The following is a 23,612-nucleotide window of genomic DNA, read 5'->3' as shown; positions in this document are numbered from 1 at the left end:
TCCAAGGTGACAGATGTTTCCTGGAAGTACGTCTGTTCTATATCCTCTGTCTCCAGGAACTCTTTCTTGGTTTAACTCAGTAACCTCTCATCTTCCTACTGAACTCTTGTAATAGTTTGTGCCCCCCCCCCAAAATCCTTGCATTTATTCACTACTTGCACCAACCCTGATATAGAGTAAGACTCCTCTGACCTTCAAAAGATGATAGTTCAGTAGCATATAAATTAGTCCAGTATGCTGTAATGAGAGTTTAAAGTAGGCAGGTGCAGGGGGTGCTCCACAGAAAGAGAGAGGCAGTGGAACTTCCCTCAGCAAAGCCTAGGGGTCCCGAGGAGAGGTGAGCCTGCTGTCCCCCAACCCAGCCCCTCGGCAAGCGAGAGACAATCACACGTGACGGGTTCCGTCTAAGCAGTTGCGCTTTATTGCCACAAACTCTTGGTTTATATAGGCAAGCAGGGGGGTTTTGCGAGGGACTTTCTATAGTTGCACCAATCATGTTAAAGGTCAAATCGTCATGTGCCATAGTTGCACCAATCTCGGTAAAGGTCAAATCGTCATGTGCCTTCATTATAACAAGAGTCTATGGTGATCACGCGCTGTCCACGTGCACAGAAATCAAGAGAGCCAATCAAAAACTGTAACATAGACCACGCCCCTATCTCTTCCGCCAGGCGCCATCTTAGTTTCTGACCGCAAAGCTAACCCATCTCTTTTAAGGTTTCCCATTTAGGGCCCCACAGGCAGGTGCCAGGTATAGTGATGGCGCAAAGGACTTTTCCTCAGAGGATTTCCAGAAGTCAAGGGAAGCTGGTGTGACTGGAGCAGAGGGAATTCTGGGAGATAAAACCAGATAGGTATTTGGTCTGGATCACAAAGAACTTTTTAAACCAGCAACAGGAAGCCATTGAAAGATTTCAAATAGAGTAATATTGTGTAATTATGTATGTAAAGATTCCTCCCAATATAAGCTCTGTGGAAGTGAAACTGTCTCTTTCATGATTATAGTTCCAGTGCCTGATACGTAGTCACATTCCATTTGTTCAGAGAAATATTGGTGAGGTTTACATTCTTGAAAGATCACTGACAGCGCTATGAGTTGAACATATTACAACTGGAATTAGAAGACCGATTCAGAGATCCTGGGACTGGACTACACGAGAGACTAAGAGGGCAAAGCAGTAGCAATGCAGACAGGAAAGGGACATGAACACACAGCATTTGAGGACGGATTGGAACAAAAGGTGACATGGGAAAAGGGAGGGGAAAGAATCAGGAATGATTTTCAGATACTAGCTTAATTAGTTTATCTGAAAGGCACTGACTACAAGAAACATAAAGTCACATAAGACATGGATCCTTGCCATTTATGGGCTTCTCAGGTGGTTCAATCGTAAAGAATCCTCCTGCCAATGCAAGGAGATACAGGAGATGTGGGTTCAATCCCTAGGTGAGGAAGATCCCGTGGAGAAAGAAATGGCAACCCACTCCAGTATTCTTGCCAGGAGAATCCCATGGACAGAGGATCCTGGTAGGCTACATAGGGTTGCAAAGAGTCAGACATAACTAAGCAACTGAGCATGCAATGCACCTGCCATTTACAGGGTATTAGTGAAAACATGGTAAAACCAACTATTATGATACTGTATAAAAGGTACCACATATGATACAGACACACACAAGAGCTCAGAACAGGGACAGGGACTTCTTCATTAGTTGAAGAGGAGGGAACACTTCCTGGAGAGTGTGGTCTCTCAGTTTTGATGAACAATATGAGTTACCTTATGAAGGTCAAGTTTGGGATGTGCGAAATATCGAGGGGAGTTATCAGATAGGAAATGCAACAAATTTAACACCCAACTCACACATGGCTTCAGTGGCAAAGCCAAACCCACAGCTTGGATTCTGACTTCCAGGCAGTGATCTTTTCATTTTATGCTGCTTGTTATTAATCACATGCTCAATATCTAGTGAAGCCTAATGAAGTAATCAGTAATTCAGCATTACTAAATATTGCCAGGTACTGTTCTACATGCTAAGGATTTGAACAAATCTATACAGTCATTCGGAGAAGGCAATGGCACCCCACTCCAGTACTCTTGCCTGGAAAATCCCATGGATGGAGGAGCCTGGTAGGCTGCAGTCCATGGGGTCGCTAAGGGTCAGACACGACTGAGTGACTTCACTTTCACTTTTCACTTTCCGCTTTCATGCGTTGGAGAAGGAAATGGCAACCCACTCCAGTGTTCTTGCCTGGAGAATCCCAGGGATGGGGGAGCCTGGTGGGCTGCCGTCTACGGGGTCGCACAAAGTCAGACACAACTGAAATGACTTAGCAGCAGTAGCAGCAGCATACAGTCATTTGGGAAAGTTTATTAATACATCCCAGTAAGGAATTAATCTGGTTTTCCAGGAGGTGCTAGTGGTAAAGAAACCTCCTCCCAGTGCAGGAGACATAAGAGACGTGGGTTGATCCCTGGGTTGGGAAGATCCCCTGGAGGAGGGCATGACAACCCACTCCAGTATTCTTGCCTGGAGAATCTCATGGACAGAGCAGCCTGGCATAGGGTCTCAGAGTCAGACATGACTGAAAGAACTGAGCACACACACAAGCAATTAATTACAGTAGAGAAGGCAATGGCACCCCACTCCAGTACTCTTGCTTGGATAATCCCATGGACGGAAGAGCCTGGTAGGCTGCAGTCCATGGGGTCGCTAAGGGTCAGACACGACTGAGCGACTTCACTTTTCACTTTTCACTTTTCACTTTTCACTTTCATGCATTGGAGAAGGAAATGGCAACCCACTCCAGTGTTCTTGCCTGGAGAACCCCAGGGACGAGGGAGCTTGGTGGGCTGCCGTCTATGGGGCTGCACAGAGTCGGACATGACTGAAGTGACTTAGCAGCAGCAGCAGAGTTGAATCATGATCCTCCAAAATTCAAATTCATCCAGAATCAAAGACATTATTTGGAAATAGAGTCTTTGCCAATATATTTAGTTCAGTTCAGTTCAGTTCAGTCGCTCAGTCGTGTCTGACTCTTTGCGACCCCATGAATTGCAGCACACCAGGCCTCCCTGTCCATCACCAACTCCCGGACTTCACTCAGACTCACGTCCATCGAGTCCGTGATGCCATCCAGCCATCTCATCCTCGGTCGTCCCCTTCTTCTCCTGCCCTCAATCCCTCCCAGCATCAGAGTCTTTTCCAATGAGTCAACTCTTTGCATGAGGTGGCCAAAGTACTGGAGTTTCAGCCTCAGCATCATTCCTTCCAAAGAAATCCCAGGGTTGATCTCCTTCAGAATGGACTGGTTGGATCTCCTTGTAGTCCAAGGGACTCTCAAGAGTCTTCTCCAACACCACAGTTCAAAAGCATCAATTCTTCAGCACTCAGCCTTCTTCACAGTCCAACTCTCACATCCATACATGACCACTGGAAAAACCATAGCCTTGACTAGACGGACCTTAGTCGGCAAAGTAATATCTCTGCTTTTGAATATACTATCTAGGTTGGTCATAACTTTTCTTCCAAGGAGTAAGCATCTTTTAATTTCATGGCTACAGTCACCATCTGCAGTGATTTTGGAGCCCAGAAAAATAAAGTCTGACACTTGTTTCCCCATCTATTTCCCATGAAGTGATGGGACCAGGTGCCATGATCTTCGTTTTCTGAATGTTGAGCTTTAAGCCAACTTTTTTACTCTCCTCTTTCACTTTCATCAAGAGGCTTTTTAGCTCCTCTTCACTTTCTGCCAAAAAGGTGGTGTCATCTGCTTATCTGAGGTTATTGATATTTCTCCCGGCAATCTTGATTCCAGCTTGTGTTTCTTCCAGTCCAGCATTTCTCATGATGTACTCTGCATATAAGTTAAATAAGCAGGGTGACAATATACAGCCTTGATGTACTCCTTTTCCAATTTGGAACCAGTCTGTTGTTCCATGTCCAGTTCTAACTGTTGCTTCCTGACATGCATACAGATTTCTCAAGAGGCAGGTTAGGTGGTCTGGTATTCTCATTTTTTTCAGAATTTTCCACAGTTTATTGTGATCCACACAGTCAAAGGCTTTTGCATAGTCAATAAAGTAGAAATAGATGTTTTTCGGGAACTCTCTTGCTTTTTCCATGATCCAGCGGATGTTGGCCATTTGATCTCTGGTTCCTCTGCCTTTTCTAAAACCAGCTTGAACATCAGGGAGTTCACGGTTCACGTATTGCTGAAGCCTGGCTTGGAGAATTTTGAGCATTACTTTACTAGCATGTGAGATGAGTGTAATTGTTTGGTAGTTTGAGCATTCTTTTGCATTTCCTTTCTTTGGAATCGGAATGAATTACCTTGGATTAGAGTTGAACCTAAATTCAATGATTGGTGTTTTATAAGAGGAGAGGACACAAAGAGACACAGAAAGAAGAAGGTCATGTAAAGGCAGAGGCAGAAATTGGAGTTAGGTTGCCACAAGCTAAAGAACACCAGGAAGCTACCAGACGCTGAAGGAAGCAAGAAAGAACTTGCCACCAGACACTTCAGAAAGAGCAGGGCCCTGCTGACACCTTGGGTTCAGATTTCTGGCCACAAGGACAATGAGAATAAAGTTTCATTTTAAGTCACCAAGTTTGTGGTAATTTGCTACAAAATAGGAAATGAACACAACCACATATTTTTCTGAATTAGTAATACATTATTAACTCAAAAATCAAGACTAGGAACTTCCTTAGTGGTTCAGTGGCTGAGACTCTGTGCTCCTAATGCAGGGGGCCCAGGCTTGATCCCTGGTGTGGGAATTAGATCCCACAGGCCACAACCAAGACGAGGTACAGTCAAGTAAACAAATATTTACAAAAAATCAAGACCCAAATGGTATACAGTAAAAAGTCTCCATCCCACTCTTGGCACCATTTGCCTAGACCCCTTCCCACTCAAACATGTAACCTCTGAGTTTTCTGTATATTCTTCCAGAGTTCTGTAATGCATGCACATGAAAAATTAAAAACAAAACATGTTTCTCTACACAGACACACAGTTTCTTAAAAAAAAAACAAAAACAGAAAAACTCGTTTTCCTATTCTTTTTCACTTCCTGAGACCATGATCTGTTTCCCTAGGTAGGGTACAATTTCTTAAGAACACTATTTCCAATACAAGACTGTGGACTGTACATGCAGAGACACTTGACAAATGATAACCAGATTCTTCACTTGAGCACCTGGTCCTCACAGGCAGTTTCATTTCCTTGCCTCCCACTGCCCCTTAGACATGGACTGAGCAAGGTCACCAATGGTCTCCGTAGCAACACGATTTAGTGGGCTCTTATAAGTCCCTGTGCTGCTGGACTTCTGGACGGCAAAAGACACTAACTGCTCTTTGAAACATTTCCTTTGCAGGTCTTCCATAACATTACACCCTCCTGCTCTCCTCCCTCCCTAGCTATTCCTTCTCTACCCTCAGGGCTCTGCTAGATCCTCTTCCCAGTTTCTTCCTTTCCCCAAGATGATTATATTCACTTCTGTGGTTTCAGTTCCCTTTTGTTAATGCAACAACTCCCCATTCTACAGCCAAACAACTTATCTATCTATCCACCCATCCACCTCCACATTGAATATCTCATAGATATTTCACATTCAACCCATATCTACAAAGCATAAATTCTTTGTCTTTTTCTCCTCCCCAAAGCTTCTCCTCCCAATTATTCCCCACCTCAGTAACTAACCTTCCTGCTACCGTGGCTACCTAGGGCAGAAACCCAGAAGTCTGACCCTAACACTTCTCTCCCTCTCATTCCCCACTCTCTCACCAAGTTTGATTGAGTCTCCCTACTTGGTGGCTTAGATGGTAAAGAATCTACCTACAATACTGGAGACATGGGGTTCAAGTCCTGGGTCTAGAAGATCTCCTGGAGAAGGGAATGGCTACCCACGCCAATATTCCTGCCTGGAGGATTCCATGGACAGAGGAGGCTGACAGGCTACGGTGTATGGGTCTCAAAGGGTGGGACACTTTCATATTTTCAGTCTCACTTGCTAATTATCTCTCAAAATGGTCTCCTTCCATCACTAAGTTATGATGCTAGTCCAAACACTGTCATCTCTCCCAGTAATGGATCTCTGCTTCCGCCAAACTGATCACTAAAACACACATCTGCGTCTGTCTCACCTCCTTGTAAAATCTTTCCATAGCTCCCCATTGCCTGTAAAAAGAACACCTTCCTAGGGCTTCCTTGGCAGTCTATTGGTTAAGACTCCATGCTTCCAATGTAGGCGACTTGGGTTCAATCCTTCACCTGGGAACTAAGGTCCTCCATGCCAGTGTGCCAAGAAGATTAAAAAAAAAATAAAAAAGCACACCCTCCTTAACCTGGTTTCAGGATGCAAGACCTGCGCCTATCCTGCTCCTTCAAGCTTCCTCCACCACTGTACCGGGCTTTTCACCTCCCTCAATTTATGCTTCCACTTTGGGCCAGAACACTTACATCTAGTAACAAGGTGTCTGGACTTTCTAGTTGTGCTGTTCTATCTTCATGACTCACTTTCCCCGTGTGTAAAATAGGGATAATAATGCCTCCATCAAAGTTTGCTGTATTAAATTTCTTAACATATGCAAAGCACCTCCAAGAGTGCCCACCTGCCAGTAAATCCTATGTAAATAATAACTCTCATTTTCACACACGTGGTCAGTGTTGAGGGATGCAATGAAAATTTCTGTGGGGGAGGAGAAAGATACTAAATTACCGTAAGCAAATATGATTTAAAAAAGACAATACAAACACAAAGTAAAAGTAGAAAACAAAAAGAACATAGAACCTCAGTGATCCTTATTCAAAACATATCCCTAGAAGCTTAAGAATCCATCAAAATGAGTGGGAAGGGGAGATGATCCTCCATACGGCAGGAGGCGCTGCAGCACTCCTCAGCTTGAGGGGCTAACCCAGGGATGCTAGGATGCGCTACGAAGGTCACGTGCCCCTCATTTACCGCTCCAGCGTTCACGCCTCGTCTCTCCACGTGACTCGCATTCTCGGGGATTATTGGGCTACGTGAGGCACGTGGGCAGGGCAGACCGCGGGGGGGCGGGGCGGGGCGGAGGGGTGGGGCCGGGGGCGGAGCTGGAGGGGGGTGGTTCGGCGCCGGGGCCGTTGGCTCCAGACAAATAAACATGGAGTCCATCTTCCACGAAAAAGTGAGTGTCCACGTTCGGTGGGGAGCTGTCCACGGCGCGGTGGCGGGCGTGGGGCGCGGAAACGCCGCCTCCCGGGGAGCTGGGTGGGGCCCGAGAGGCCCCCATCCAGATCTCGCCGGGCGGGAGGAGCTTCCCCGCGAGGGGAGCTTCACCCCTGTCCCCATTGCACCCCAAGGCCCGTGCCGGAGGATCCGGAGGAGACCCGGTCCGGGGATGTTTAGGAAGCCGGGACGGGATAAGGGCCGGGCCGGGGGCGCCTCCGGGCACGAGAGAGGAGATGGCTTCTGCGCTTCCCTCCACTTTCCGTGAAATTTCTTCTCCTGTCCCCCTCTCTCCGTCTCCCCACATCCTAGCTAGTCACCTCTCGGACATCTCCCTCTATCCTTCCCAATTCCACCCCACTCTGCCAGTCCTAGTCCTTGGAAGAATTAACTTTTCCTTCTCTGGGCTTCTCCGTTCTATATTGGAATCTCCCATACCCTTAGATCCTTGTCCTGCACTGGGTCCGTAAGCCTCTCGAGGCAGGGACCTTGGCTCGTCCCATGGAGGGCGTGACACTTCAGCGAAGTGAAGCAGGGAACCCGGTGCGCCTCTGCACTGGGAAGTCGTCACAAGAGTTTCTGTTACGAGGTGTTTGGGTTTCGTTTCTTTCGGTAGTGGCATCTTTCCGGATCAGAGCGCCAGCTTTCTTGTTAGGTATTAAGGATGGGCAGGAATAATGTTGTTGTTGTCTGCCTAGCCCATTGTGCTTTGATTCTTCCATGACTATGCACTTGAAGATTAATGTTTGTGGCATGTGGATAAACTCGTCTTTTTTCGCATACAATTACCATTTCATTTGAGTGTGAATGAAACCTTCCTCAGGTCGGCTTAAACACATATCTTATTTCATAATAGTTTCATGTTTGGAATGAGTTGCTGCTGAGGCTGTTATTTAGTAGGAGCAAAGGGGGTGTGTTTTGTTAAATACTTATATATCCATTTTAAAATGCACACACACAGCAATCAAAGCAATCAGAGACAAAGGAAGTGCAGTATAAATTCAAACAAATTGTTATGGAATGCTTTTCTTTATAGAAAACATTTCAGATTTTTTTTTTTTTTCGTGGATGAGGAAGGACTCAGTGTTTGGTTATCACTAATCTTTTCAGTTGGCTGACATATCTGAATCCTAGACAAGAGAAATTTAGTTGCTTGGCTAAGGAGATTGGATAAAAAGAACATTGAGTGGACATATTTTTATGACTAATTTCAGAAGATTTGGTGTAGGACCAGATGTTTCACATTGAAAACTTTAAATTTTTCCACATCACTTTTTGAGGACCATGCAAAAAAAAAACAATATTCATTGGTACCTAGTTTAGATAGATTGCAGTGAGGGTAACCACTTAATCATGGGATCAGAAGAAGTTGGACACTAGCCTAATGAAAATCCACTTAGAGCAGTCACTCTGAATTATCAGCCTGAATATAGATTTAAAGACTTTTCAAGAACACATTTACCCTCATCACCTTACATGTACTTAGCAAATGAAGACCCAAGTTCTACAGGGATGTTTCAGAGGTAAGGAAAGCACCTATAACCACGGACCTGTTGCCCATCTTCTACAGAGGCCATTTTGGGGATGTTTCAATCAATATGACATTTTCCAGAGCACTCCCTTCCCCTGCACCTCATGTATTTAACTCCAGGTCCTGGATTTGGAGAGCCAGAGAACCAACTGTGGCCGATAGGAATCTGTGCATGTAGGGATGTCTGCCTGCAGAGAATTTTGCAGCCACTTCCTCTTGGAGTTCTGATTTCCCCATTTTCAGAGTTGTCACTTTAATAAGTGGCCCTTTAATAAGTTGAAGTGCCCTTTAATAAGTTGAAATGTAAACTCAAGAGTTGTTTATTGATATAGCCCCAGTATCTGGCACATAGTAGGTGTTCAATAAATATCTGAATGAATCAAGAGTGTTCCTTGAGCATCTAAGATGATATGGTGCTGTTTATATAAACAGGTTTTCTGTAAATATTTTAGACTTTGCGAGTCATTTATATTCTCACATATTCATGTGTGTGTGTGTGTGTGTGTGTGTAACTGTATGCTTTCCCAAGCATCTAAAAATGTGAAAATCATTCTTAGCTACTGGGGCAGAGTGAATATGGCCCATGGGCTAGAGTTTGCCAGTCCCTAACTTAAACCCTTAATGCTTCATGGCCACCTAGTACTGGTTTTTTGCTGTTGTTGTTTCAATTTTTTTTTTTTTGGTTCTGGTACCTGCTTTCTGTCATGATCACTTCTATTGCTGACTGCTCTTGGTGAGGTTATTATTTTGCCATCTGAATTGATACTTTTATGCATTTACAACTGAGAATGATAACCAAACTTGTTGGGATTATATTTAAGATTAGTGAAAATACTGGAAAGATGCTGAGTGTTGACCTTATGACATTCATGATGTTTTTGTTGTGTGTGTGTGAGAGAGACTGCTCTTTCCTATCCATCTTCAGGCTATTTGAGGTTTAAGATTCAGCAAGTTCCAAATAAGTGGCTTAAGGAAGTGTTAATAGTACAAACTCTGCCTGGGTTTGAATCCTACCTCTGCTGTTTGCGGTATCTGGTCACTGTATTAGGTAGCTCTTGAAGTGAAATAGCCTATCTTAATAGAGACTTTTTGTTGTTATTTGAATTTTTTATTAAGGATAACTCGTGTAGGGGCACCCAGATCATAAGAATACAGCTCAGTGAATTCTCATGAAATGGACACGTTGTGTAAATAATACTTACATCAAGTAATAGACCATTTACCTGCATCCTGTAAGCCCCCTGTGTCTTCTTCCAGGATACCAAGTCTCCCTCCACCCCTGCAAGGATAATCTCTATCCTGATTTCTAACATCATCAATTAATCAGTTTTGTCTGTTTTGAGATTTTGTAAATGGAATCATATAGAGTATACTCTTTTGAGTCTGTCTTGTGTGTGCTGCGATTCATGGGGTTGCAAAGAGTCCAACACGAGACTGAACTGAACTGTGTTTAATACTGATTGAGTTACCCATTTTGTTGCAGGTAGTTGTAGTTAACTCACTAGTATATAGTCAATTTTCTGTTGCATAGTATGTTGTTATATAGTATTTCTTTGTGAATGTAACACAATTTAGCCATACTTCTGGGAGGAGCCTTTGAGTAGTTTCCAGTTTGGTGGCCAATATAATAGGGCTTCCTTGATGGCTTATATGGTAAAAAATCTGCCTGCAATGCAGGTAGACCCAGGTTCAATCCGTGGGTCAGGAAGATCCCCTGGAGTAGGAAATGGCAACCCACTCCAGTATTCTTGCCTGGGAGAATTCCACAGACTGAGGAGCCTGGGAGGCTACAATCCATGGGGTTACAAAGAATCGGGTGGCAACTGAGCAACTCATTGTTACATAGTATGTTATATAGTATTTCTTTGTGAATATCACACATTTTAGCCACTGGACTGTGAGGAGCATTTGGGTAGTTTCCAGTTTGGGGGCCAGTACAAATAATGCATCTGTAAACATTGTTATATATGTCTTTTGATGTACATCTGTATGCATTTCTGTTGCTTATGCTATGTACCTAATGATGGAATTACTAGATTATAGGGTTGGTATATGTTAACTCCAGTACTCTTGCCTGGCAAATCCCATGGATGGAGGAGCCTGGTGGGCCGCAGTCCATGGGGTCGCTAAGAGTCAGACACGACTGAGTGACTTCACTTTGACTTTTCACTTTCATGCACTGGAGAAGGAAATGGCAACCCACTCCAGTGTTCTTGCCTGGAGAATCCCGGGGACGGTGGAGCCTGGTGGGCTACCATCTATGGGGTCGCACAGAGTCGGACACGACTGAAGTGACTTAGCAGCAGCAGCAGCAGCAAGCTGTGGTAGATACTCCAGATAGTTTTCCAAAGTGGTTACACTAATTTACACTTTCGTCAGTAGTGTGAAACAGTTTTGATGTCTTTAATCCTCTCCAACATTTTAGTCATTCTGGAGTGTGTAGTAATAACATACTGTTAACATTAATATGCATTCCTCTCATAGTTAAATGAAGGTGAGCCCCCTTTTGTGTTTTTTAATCCATTGGCTATCCTCTTGTGAGTACTTGCTTGTCTTGCCCATTTTTGATTAGAGTATAAGTAAGACATCTGTTCAGTTCAGTCACTCAGTCGTGTCTGACTCTTTGCAACCCCATGGACTGCAGCACAGCAGACCTCCCTGTCCATCACCAACTCCTGGAGTGTAGTTATACTCATGTCCATGAGTCGGTGATGCCATCCAGCCATCTCATCCTCTGTCATCCCCTTCTCCTCCCACCTTCAATCTTTCCCAGCATCAGGGTCTTTCCCTCCAACTCACATATTATTTGGTGGGAGGTGCCTTCTGGTAGTAGAAATACAGCTGAAGGAAAAAGGTGCAGACAAGTACTCTTCTCGCCATTGTAGCCATGATTTGAGGGGTAGGTAGTGCCTTCGCTAAGTTCAAGCTGTGTATTCAGCACCAAAATAAGAAGATAAACTTGTCTCAGCCCCCTAGCTCACACCCAGATTGTCTTGATGCTGCATTCCTGAATTTTGTTCCCAGAAAATGAAATCAGGAAAAAGATGTGTCTTGCATGGTTTTGGTCTTTGGGGATCTGTTGTGAGACATAGCTCAGAACAAATCGCAGGATGTCAGACAGGCTGGGTTAAAGAATAGACTTTTCTAGGGAAATGGATAACTTAGAGCATCAGGGTTATTAGCAGGAGAAGGTATTCTCCCAACTGTCATCATCCCTTGGAGTCAGCCCGGTGCTGGGTGCACAGGGAGGGACCTCATCTACCCATGAGTCTCCCTTCTTATAGGGAAACAGGAGAGCAGCATTGTTGAGGGGAGACGGGTGATACTCAGGCTACTTAGTTGAAGGTAGCCTGGGTTTAGGTTTGGGTGCCAGCAGGGTGAGAAAGCCAGTTGCCCAGTGCCTGAAGACCCTGGGGCTTGTAGAAAGTTGTATTCTTCCCACCCCCATAACAGGAAGCCAGTGATGCCTTGGAGACCCAAGCTGGGATGCGGTCTCCTTGCTGCCTTGTCTAGAAGTGAGCTCCAAGCATGATTTTGTGGACAGTATTGCTCATTACACCACAGTGTGTGCCTTATCTTTCTTTAAAAGAACCTCATTTTTGTAGCTACAAGTCTCCATAAACATGGAACAGAATTTGTCTTACTGTGTCAGTTCTTGAAATTCATCTGTTCATGGATTTGAAATTCCATGAAAGAACATTTAAATGTACTCATTAAATGGAGTACATAAACATCCCATGAACGACCATTTAAATCTTGTTGAAAGAACACATGTTCTAGGGAGTAAATGTTCTTTTCAGCATTAGTAATTTACCATGGAATCTCCAAAAGTGAAGTTATTTTAGCTACTAAAAATGAGGGAGGCTAAATGTTTATTGTAGAGTAATTTTTAGTAAAATATGAGATTTTATATAGATGATTTTTGTTTAATATAAATCATTAAGTTTTGACCATATAACTGATCATATAATTATAGTTTCATTAGTGGTAGAATTGTAAAATAAATGTTAGCAAATGAAAATGCCCATACCTGGGTTATTCATGCTTTCTAAAGCTAAAAATGTTTGGTTTGGCTGTGTTAGGAAGTTAATGATTGCATATCTTTGGAGAAGATACTGTACAAATCTGTTTTACAAATCACATTTGAATTTTTTCTTTTGGAAATATTAGCAAGAAGGCTCACTTTGTGCTCAACACTGCTTGAATAACCTACTACAAGGAGAATACTTCAGCCCTGTGGAATTGTCTTCAATTGCACATCAGCTAGATGAGGAAGAGAGGATGAGAATGGCGGAAGGAGGAGTTACTAGTGAAGACTATCGCACATTTTTGCAGGTACCAATTTTAAACTCACTAAATCACGCTTCTTAAAAAACGTGGGTACTGTTTAGAAAGGGATGAGCTGCTCTTCCAATGGGGATCTGACTTGTTAATTATAACCCAGCTCTCGGCTTTGTAGACGGGAATGCACAAGATGTTATTTTAAATGCACACACTAATGACACTTTGCCCTTCTCTCCCCACCCTCAATCTCTGCCCCAACCACCTCTCCAAATTCAACAGCAGCCTTCTGGAAATATGGATGACAGTGGCTTTTTCTCTATTCAAGTAAGTAGTCACAAGCATGTGCTAAGTGTTGTTTATATCCCAGGCAGTAAACTCAGGATATGCTTTTCACAGCCTTTCAAAGTCACCTATTGATGTGACCTTCAGAAGTTCCTCCAGTAGGTTGAGTATAAGAGTATAAGATTATCCTTTAGAATACTAGTTTTCTATATAGCTACACATGAAAATTAGGACAGTAGATTCTTCATTTTAGAGAAGGCCTTTTTCAAAGGAGGTTGTTAATTTGAATCTGTGTGCTAATAAGTGTAATTCCAGTAAGTCACAGTATTTCGAAGGCTTCCCTCATGGATCAGCAGTAGAGAATCCGCCTGCCAATGAAGGAGACGCAGTTTTGCTCCCTGGGTCAGGAAGATCTCCTGGAGAAGGAAATGACAACCCACTCCAGTATTCTTGCCTGGGAAATCCCATGGACAGAGGGGAACCCTTTGCTAACCTTGCATTTAAATCAGCCTACCAGGATTGGATTCCTTCATTATGGTCTGCAGCTTTCATCTTTTCCCTTTTTGTGAACTTATCGCTCCCCTTGAATTCTGTGGGTGAATATATATATGATACTCGTGAGACTGATTCTTTCATCTGTGGCTCTTTGGTTCCATTCCTAACACCTATGAGGTGGATCCAGAGTTCTTCAGAAGCTCTCCTGGGGGACCTGCAGATATCTCTGTATGTGTTACCCTGTTCAGTCCTCCTGGACTCCTCGGTCACCAGCATTTGCAGCCAGGGCTTCACTGTGGGTGGTTACAGGTAACAGCTGCTGCCGGGCCCGGAGCAGGGCCCTGAATGGGCTCAGCGCGCGCCGTTTCCTGTTTGTGCGGTGCTGCTCTGGGCACCAATGCACACTTGCCCAGTGCAGATTATTCACTGTTTGTCCATACTCATGCCTGGCTCACGTGCTGCTTTGTTGGGTACCTTGGAGGGTAGGTGGTGAATTTTCAAAATTTTTCCTTTTGTTTTTTTCTTGGTTTGAAATAATCAGGTTTATCTTTTGATTTCCTACAAATCACAAACCCACGATAAAAGAAGTTTAGAATTGATGAAAACTTCAGTTTAAATCCTCAGAAATAATTCATTTTGATAGACATAAAATTATCACTATTCCGTATAGTAAGTTGACTGTCAGTTTTCTAAAGCAGAACTCACAGCAGCCAAATGAATGCAATGGACTTGTGTTAAGAGTAGCACTTCTGGATAGAATATACATCTAGATTTTGGAGGCAGTTCTATCTAGGAATTGTATGGTTCTCATACAATTCCAGAAACTTAGTGTAAAAGGTACTCTTTTAAATGTTATGTCTATATTGTTAGTTATGGATATTTGGTGCATATAGTGATATATCCATGTGCACACACACACACACACACATACACACACGCACATGCACTCTAAAACCCATAGCCTACTGGGGAAATTTATCTATGAACTAAAATTGTTTCTACAACTAATGTGGCTTAACACTACTTATTTGGAATTAAAATAAAATTTTTTTTAACAGGTTATAAGCAACGCCTTGAAAGTTTGGGGTTTAGAACTAATCCTGTTTAATAGTCCAGAGTACCAGAGGCTCAGGATTGATCCCATGTAAGATTATTTTGCTTTTCCTATATTTGATTTTTAAATTTATACTTTCTTAAAGGGGAAAAATAAGCCTGGCCTGCTTTTGTTGTGATATTCCCCATTTTATCCCCTCAGGTTTTCCTGGTTTGCCTTTTGGGGCTGTCTGTGAACATCTGTCCCCCAAGCCTCCCTGACCCCTCCATGTGTGGCAGTGCAGAGCTGATCCTTGAATGGGGTGTGGTGCTGTTGTTTCTGTATGGCATCACCGATCTCCACAGAGATTTATGCTGTTTTGTAATTTTTTAAAAATCAGTGATTCTTAAAACTGTAAATATAATCCTAAGTCATCATAGGTTTTGTATAGTATTTTCTAATTGACAAACTAAACGAATATGATTCTAATATTTCAACTTAATATTGCATATGTGCTTTTTCCTGTTTCTAGAAATGAAAGATCATTTATATGCAACTATAAAGAACACTGGTTTACAGTTAGAAAATTAGGAAAACAGGTAACGCTTCTCCTCCTTGCCTGTCTTTTTTCTCATTCTGTACCTCATTTGCAACTAATGTAAGGAATTGGTGCCTTAAAGATGAAGAAACACACCAGTAATGTGTACCTGTGGCCTGGTTACAATCTAGATAGATAGGACATAAGTAAAATTCTCTGTTTAAGACAAGACAGCCATATTTAAACATAAGTAAGTTTTAATGTGACCAAGATGTTCTGTCAGCTAACTTCTATTTTTCATAGGTTTGTGTTAAGCATAGCAGTGTCACAAAGCCTGAAATAGTGTCTGGTATGAATAAAAATTTTCAGCCATGTTTGCTTTAGCTTAACAAGGTTATTCACATTCCAAAATGCCATGTAATACATGTGTCTACATAAATCATTTCTATTAAAAAAAAATGGAATGTGTCTTGAGCATTGAGCAAGGCTTGTATAAGATCAAGAAAAGTACCAAAAGTGTTATTTTTAAAAATAATTACCAGTGATCTTTGTATACCCAATATCATTTTTGACAACTTTTAATGTCCTTTTTCTCAGAATTTTGACTCTTTGAAAGAGGGTTACTGAAAACAGATTAATGTAATGAAAAAGAATGAATTATTGATACATGCAACAATGTGGATGAACCTCTAATTAATTATGCTGAGTGAAAGAAACTAGACACAAAATACTATATTCCATAGAAAAGAAAAGAAGAAAGTGAAGTTGCTCAGTTGTGTCTGACTCTCTGCGACCCCATGGACTGTGGCCTGCCAGGCTCCTCCGTCCATGAGATTCTCCAGGCAAGAATACTGGAGTGGGTTGCCATTTCCTTCTCCAGGGAATCTCCCAACACAGGGATCGAACCTGGGTTTCCCGTACTTCAGGCAGACTCTTTAACATCTGAGCCACCAGGGGCTCACTATAGTGTTCCATTTATGTAAAAGCATAGAAAATGTAAACTAATCTTTAATGACAGTGATTGCCTGGATGAGGGAGGCATGGAACAATGGATGATGATTACAAGGGGCACAGGAAAATTGGCAGTGACAAAAATGTTCACTCCCTTGGTGGTGGTGATGGTTTCATGGGTATATACATACGTTAAAACTTCAAATTGTACACTTAATATATTACAGTCTACTACATTTCAAGTACACTTAAATAAATCTTTTTTTTTAATAAGCTAATATGAAACAAAAGGAAATCAGGAAAGAGTACATTGAGTTAAATCAATATAAGATAATTCTAAAACGAAAGCCCTACTATTTTAAGTTTGCTGCTTAGAAGCAGCTTCATCTTAAATGGTCCCTCTTGGGTGGCAAAGAGCAAGTAAGTTAGTGTGGTTTGGTGCAGGAGAGACCCACGCAGGTAGGAATCAACTCTGGGAAAAACCAAGGCAGAACTCTCCCAAGTGTGTTTAACCTAGGAGTTTTATTTAAATATTTAAAAATATGATCAGCTGTTCTTCACTTTCAAGATCTGAAGTCTTAGAGTCTGGAATTCCTTTGTATTGATTTGTATGTAAACTTACATTATTATTTTGAGAAATTTTGTAAATTTTTAGTTCTTCAAAATTGAATTTACAGATTTCACATTATCTTAGACAAACTCATTATCCTAGACAAACTTCCCTGGTAGCTCAGATGGTAAAGAATCTACCTGCCATGCAAGAGACCTGGGTTCAGTCCCTGGGTTGGGAAGATCCTCTGGAGAAAGGAATGGCCGTGCTGGAAATGTCAAACTATGGCTTATCATCTTTGGTTCTAATTTATATTTTTGATTAAAATTGTATTTTTCACTATAGACTCTTGTCTGAGGCCCCTGTATAAAGAAAAAAAATGAGAAAAATATTACCATCTCTGATAAAATTCACATAAAGCATTTGGTGATGATGCTGACAGTAACTTCTGAAACTACTGTGTCTTGTGGGGTAAATTAGGATGTCCACGAAATAGTGAACAAATGATGTTAATTATATGCAGTAGTGGTTTAGTGATCTTTTAAAAGTGAGTTGGCGATTAAAAATTCTCTTCCTGGAATGTCTAGCTTTCTCACAATTAAAATATTTTGACTAAAATTATTGGCAGTAGGAAAACTTGGTAGTTGTAATTTTTCTTCCACATCAATATAATATGATTAGGGTTTTGTTGGACTGTTCCTTTGAAAAAGATTTAATTATGGCTATAATAAGGGTGCTTTAAAATACTATCAGTTTCTTTTCTTTTTTGAAGGGGGGATTTAAAGTTTATGGCTTAAAGCAAACTTTTAAAACATTTAATAGTGATAAAATTGCAACATTTTATTTCAGTTTTTAAAAATTGTATGATTTAATTACTTTTTAAAAATCTTAATTTGACATGTTTTCAGTGTTTAAACAGTCTTACTAAGTTTAGATGGGGGGTATATCAATTCATAGCATGTGAAACTTATTAATTACAATGTGTACTAACTTAAATACTGACAATTTGTTTTCCAGTGGTTCAACTTGAATTCTCTTTTGACGGGTCCAGAATTAATATCAGACACATACCTTGCACTTTTCTTGGCTCAGTTACAACAGGAAGGTAAGTAAAGACTGAACATTTTATGTTATCTTTTGAAGTAGCTAAATGAAACTATCTCACTAAAAGTGAGTATACCAACTGTGTAGGAACTGTCTCAATAGAAGTGAGTGTGGCTAAATAAAACCTTCTCCTTAGAAGTAAGTGTAGCTAAATAAAACCATCTGTTTAGAAGTAAGTGTAACAATAGTGCTTTTGTGGCAGAAGCAGGGAAATAATCTTTGTTTTATATGGTAAGCTTTAGGCTGCGATTTGAATCATCCTGCTCTTTGGGCATTCTTGCTTACACCTGGCCCTCCCCTGATGAGGCTGATTCCTTTGCAGACCTTCTATGTTACGGCTTTTTTGTCTTCCAGACCCCACATACCACAGAGCCAAAGAGAGGCTCAGGTATTCTTCTGGTTCATCCTTACCCCTTCTAGGTCACTCTTCTTTCCTAGAAACTGCAGCTCCTTTGAAGTATATATCACTAGAGTAAAGTCTACCCCTTTCTCTTTTGCAGTCTTTGAAAGTCTGATCTTCTTCTTTTTCCACTGAAGATTTAGGATCTCACTCACTATAATGGTTTTCCTTCAACTCTTTTCACCATTCTCGGTGATTTCTACATCAAAAATCAGTCCAATCCAATCTCTTGCTTCTTTCAAAGATCATTTGTTTTTCACTCTTGCTTGCCATTACTAATAACTGTACCACCTACAGATTCTAATTCTAAGCGTCCTATTCTTAGACTTTTGTCTCCTATCTTTATACCATATTCTCTGTTTTTTTTTTCCTTTGTAACAATTCTTTAAACCCTATTACAAGCCTAAACATTCCCCTTAGGTCCTTACTTCCTATGTTATTCCACCTGTTTTCTGTAATCATCATTATAATTCATTATCATTCAGTGATTATCGCTATAACACACGGTTGCGCTTCTCAGCTCCTTTCTCTTTCTCCCTCCATCATACTTTTATGACAAAAATCCCAACCCTGGTTAAAATCCAATCTTGGACTTGTCCAGTCCTCCTCCATCAGGGCAGTTGAGCATGGTTAAAGATGCAGTATAAAATATGATCAATTTTGCTTTAAATTTAGGATCACAACTTTCAAATGAGCCTTCAGTGCTACTTGATATCCCTACCACATTCTTGCAGTAAGCTCACCTACCACTTCCCAGGATGATGATTGCAGAGCTTCTTCAGACCTCTCAGCATTCCCTCCCCGTTCCTGACTCCTAGCCTATGGCTGTCCTTTATATTCTACTGTGAAAACAGGAGCAGTTAAAAGAGAACAGCCTTGTTCTTCTATCAGCAGATCATCACCCTGAGTCTCTCTCTTCCTGTGCTTTCAGGCTATGAGAGTAGGTGAGCTGTTCCCTGCTCTTAACCAGGTCCAGTGTCTCCACTGTGGGGCTTGATCTCGGCTCCTCCCACGTAGTCAGGACCTTCGCTTCTGCTTTCGTTGCTCTACTCTCCTATGTGGGTTCCCTCTTTTATCTTATTATTCCTACTGTAGAGAAGTAAGCTCTTTCTCTCCATTGATTAAAAAGAAAAAACTTCTTTCAATGCCAGGAAACTCCCGCAGTCTCCCATTTTTTCTTTCTCCTTAGAATCATCTCTAGTGTATGGTCTCCTGTGCGTGAACTTGTTGCAGTAACACTGTGATAACCAACATGTCCCTGAAAACCCTCTTAGTGTCTCCAGTGACCTCCAATTTGCCAATGGCAGTATTCAGTCCTCAATCTTCCTTTGACATCATCTTTTTTGAGAGTATAGTTTAGTATACCCTCCTTTAAAGAGAATGAAACAAAATTTTCTTATCAAAAGTTTCAAACAAGTATAAAAGTATAGAAAACAATGTGATGTACCCTTCGCCCAACCTCAACAAATATCTCATGGCCAGTCTTGTTTTACCTATACTCTACCCACTTCTGTTTCCAGTTTATTCTAAGAAACTACTCATCATCTTGGTAGATTTTTTTAAATTAAAATCTTTAAAAGCAAAGACTCTTTAAAAATATACACATAACCACAATACTCTAATGACATACAACATTTAATTACAATTCTTTAATAGCACCAACTAGCCAACTCAAATCTCTCATTGCCTGTTTGTTTTTTTTTTTAAAGCAGTGATAGCTTTAGGTGAATAGTATGTCCTATTCGTTATCTCCAAAGAAGATAATTTAGCATCAGGACCACAGACGAGGCTTTAGGCACTCAGAGCTTCCTGTGGTGGAGGCTTTATGACTGTGGAAAAGGGACAGGGGAAGCTTCTGACACAGACAGCAGAAGAGGGCAGCGAGGGCCCCACTCGTTAGTCTTTACTCAGTTCAGTGGCTCAGTGGTGTCTGACTCTTTGCGACCCCATGGACTGCAGCATACCAGGCTTCCCTGTCCATCACCAACTCTTGGAGCTTGCTCAAACTCATGTCCATCGAGTCAATGATGCCATCCAACCATCTCATCCTCTGTTGTCCCCTTCTCCTCCTGCCTTCAATCTTTCCCAGTATCAGGGTCTTTTCCAGTGAGTCAGTTCTTCACATCAGGTGGCCAAAGTATTGGAGTTTCAGCTTCAGCTTCAGTCCTTCCAATGAATATTCAGGACTGATTTCCTTTAGGACTGACTGGTTGGATCTCATCGCAGTCCAAGGGACTAGCAAGAGTCTTCTCCAACACCACAGTTCAAAAGCATCAGTTCTTTGGCACTCGGCTTTCTCTATAGTCCAACTCTCACAAACATTCATGACTCCTGGAAACACCATAGCTTTGACTACATGGACCTTTGTTGGCAAAGTAATGTCTCTGCCTTTTAATATGCTGTCTAGGTTGGTTGTAGCTTTTCTTCCAAGGAGCAAGCATCTTTTAATTTCATGGCTTCAGTCACCATCTGCAGTGATTTTGGAGCCCCCCAAAATAAAGACTGTCACTGTTCCCACTGTTTCTCCATTTGCCATGAAATGATGGGACTGGATGCCACGATCTTGGTTTTTTGAATGCTGTTTTGAGTCAGCTTTTTCATTCTGCTCTTTCACTTTCATCAAGAGGCTCTTTAGTTCCTCTTCACTTCCTGCCATAAGAGTGGTGTCATCTGCATGTCTAAGGTTATTGATATTTCTGCCAGGAATCTTGATTCCAGCTTGTGCTTCATCCAGCCCGGCTTTTCCCATGATGTACTCTGCATATAAGTTACATAAGCAGGGTGACAATATACAGCCTTGACATACTCCTTTTCCTGTTTGGAACCAGTCCATTGTTCCATGTCCAGCTCTAACTGTTGCTTCCTGACCTGCATACAGATTTCTCAAGAGGCAGGTCAGGTGGTCTGGTATTCCCATCTCTTTAAGAATTTTCCACAGTTTGTTGTGATCTGCACAGTCAAAGGGCATAGTCAATAAAGCAGAAGTAGATGTTTCTCTGGAATTCTCTTGCTTTTTCCATGATCCAGTAGATGTTGGCAATTTGATCTCTGGTTCCTCTACCTTTTCTAAATCCAGCTTGAACTTCTGGAAGTTCATGGTTCACATACTGTTGAAACCTGGCTTGGAGAATTTTGAACATTACTTTGCTAGCGTGTGAGATGAGTACAAATGAGACTAAAGAAAGTTAGTCTTAGGCAAAATAGATTGTTGTCATAACAACTCAGTGTTTAAGGGGGAAAAAAAAGTCTTATGTGACTAAGACAAAGGAATATAGGAAAAAATGTTTGTCCCTTTCTCCTCCTCGAGCGCCCCAGACCCCTTTCTCCTCCTTGGGAGGAGACTCCTTGTCATCCTACCTAAGAATTAAATTTCTCAGTAGTCTTTTAAAATGTATCCACTTATTTGCTTTTGGATGTGCTGGGTTCACTGCTACTTACAGGCTTTTGCTTTGTGGCGAGCGGGGGCTGCCCTCTCATTACAGTGCACACCTTTCTCATTGCAGTGGCTGCCCTTGCTGCAGAGCGCAGGCCCTAGGGCATGTGGGCACAGGAGTTGTGGCACCTGGGTTCAGTTGCCCCATGGCATGTGGAGTCTTCCTGGACCAGACAGTGAACCTATTCTCCTGCTTTAGCACAGGGCTGCCAGGGAAGTCCTCCAATCTCCTTTTTGATTCTTCTTCTTTTCTTTTTAATATAGTTAAACCAGGTTGAAATAAGGGTCTTTGATTGCTTTGGATTGCTATGTCTCTAAAACCTATCAATTGGTTTCTTCTCTTTAATTTTTTCCTTTTTGTTTTGAAAAAAAAATGGGTCATTTGTTCTGTTTCTCACATTCTGGATTTTGCCTGTTGCATCTTTTTTTTTCCTCTGAGCCCTTGATAAGCAATAGACTGGTCCTTAGATCTAGAGACTTGATCAGATTTAAGTTCATTTTGGGAGGACGGAAGACTCTTCATGGATGGTGTGGCACTTAATGTCCAGTTGTCTCTCTTGTTGTGATTTGAGTAGCTGCTAATAATAAATGCCTAGTCTGTTATTTCATTAATTAGATTTCCATCATTTCTTCATTTATTAGCTGGAGGACTTTTATACAAATAGACTTTCCTTCATCAACTGTTTGGTTATCTTGAAGTATATAGTTCATATAGAAAAAGCAGGGTAAATATTTATTGCCTTTTATCAGTTTTAAATATTTGGTCATAGTATCTTGTCTCCAAAGGTAACCGGTTGGTTTGTTTCTGTGGTGTCATTGTAAACTAATGTATTAAAATCATAGCTCAGGTCTTCCCTGGTGGCTCAGTGGTGAAGAATCTACCTGCCAGTGCAGGAGACACGGGCTCCACCCCTGGCCCAGGAAGGCCCCATGTGCCATGGGATAACTAAGCCTGTGTACCACAACTGTTGAGTCTGCGGTCTGGACTTGGAACCACAACTAGTGAGCCCAGGAGCTGCAACTACTATATAGCCCATGCTCTAGAGCCATTCTCCACAGCAAAAGAGGCCACTGCAATGAGAAGTGTGCACACCACAACTAGAGGGTAGCCTCTGCTCCCCAAAACTAGAGAAAAGGCCAAGCAGCGACAAAGACCCCGCCCAGCTGAAATAAAATAAACCATAGTTCATATGCTTTAGTCTCTTGTAATTACTATTGATACTCAATATTGTCACGTCTTGGATAAGTGGGAACCTTTTCAACTTGACTCTCAAGCTTTTGAAATGACCACTCGCCTTTTGAAGCCCTTTTTAGGTCATATAATAAGAATTTTCAGTCTTGTGTGTTTCCTTCCCCTTTAGTAATGATGATTCGAGATCGCAGTCTGTGCACTGGTATGCTTATTGCTACTAGGTTGGTTGTCATGTAGGTCTCTCCAGTTTTCATGTAGGATCATTATGTTGTAACGTCTTCGATTTTATATACTTTATCTCTTTTCTTTTATGCCTAAAACCTTTGTTCCTAACTACATCTTCCCTTTTTGAAATCCTATCTCTGCTCCTCTTCCAAGCCACTATACTCTAGTTTGCTTCATGTCGTATTGGCTGCTTCTTTCAGATGCCTTTTATGGATCCTACTCTTTAATCTCTAACTAATGAAGTGACCCAGAGTCAGTCTTGGACAACTTCTTGACTGTGTGCTGTCCCATTATTTTAGATATCGTCTCTAAATAAAGTCTATCTGCCATAATTCCTTAGACTTTTATCAACATCTACCCCGAACACCAAACCCCTAACTTTC

General features: G+C 41.7%; 1 protein-coding gene across 2 annotated transcripts in view; it reads left to right on the top strand.

Annotated features, from left to right (window-relative positions):
- Positions 1-7,135: 7,135 nt before the first annotated feature.
- ATXN3 (ataxin 3) overlaps positions 7,136-23,612 on the top strand; it is a 34,412-nt gene continuing 17,935 nt past the window's right edge. For both annotated transcript variants that reach the window (XM_068991052.1, XM_068991053.1), the window contains exons 1-6: positions 7,136-7,170; positions 12,913-13,077; positions 13,306-13,350; positions 14,862-14,947; positions 15,369-15,435; positions 17,893-17,980. In XM_068991052.1, coding sequence (XP_068847153.1) covers positions 7,147-7,170; positions 12,913-13,077; positions 13,306-13,350; positions 14,862-14,947; positions 15,369-15,435; positions 17,893-17,980 — 475 coding nt within the window. In that variant the 5' untranslated portion in view covers positions 7,136-7,146. The remainder of the gene's footprint in view (positions 7,171-12,912; positions 13,078-13,305; positions 13,351-14,861; positions 14,948-15,368; positions 15,436-17,892; positions 17,981-23,612) is intronic.

This window comes from Capricornis sumatraensis, chromosome 19, assembly GCF_032405125.1.
Source record: "Capricornis sumatraensis isolate serow.1 chromosome 19, serow.2, whole genome shotgun sequence".
Lineage (NCBI taxonomy): Eukaryota > Metazoa > Chordata > Mammalia > Artiodactyla > Bovidae > Capricornis > Capricornis sumatraensis.
This window is presented reverse-complemented; position numbering and strand designations above follow the sequence as displayed.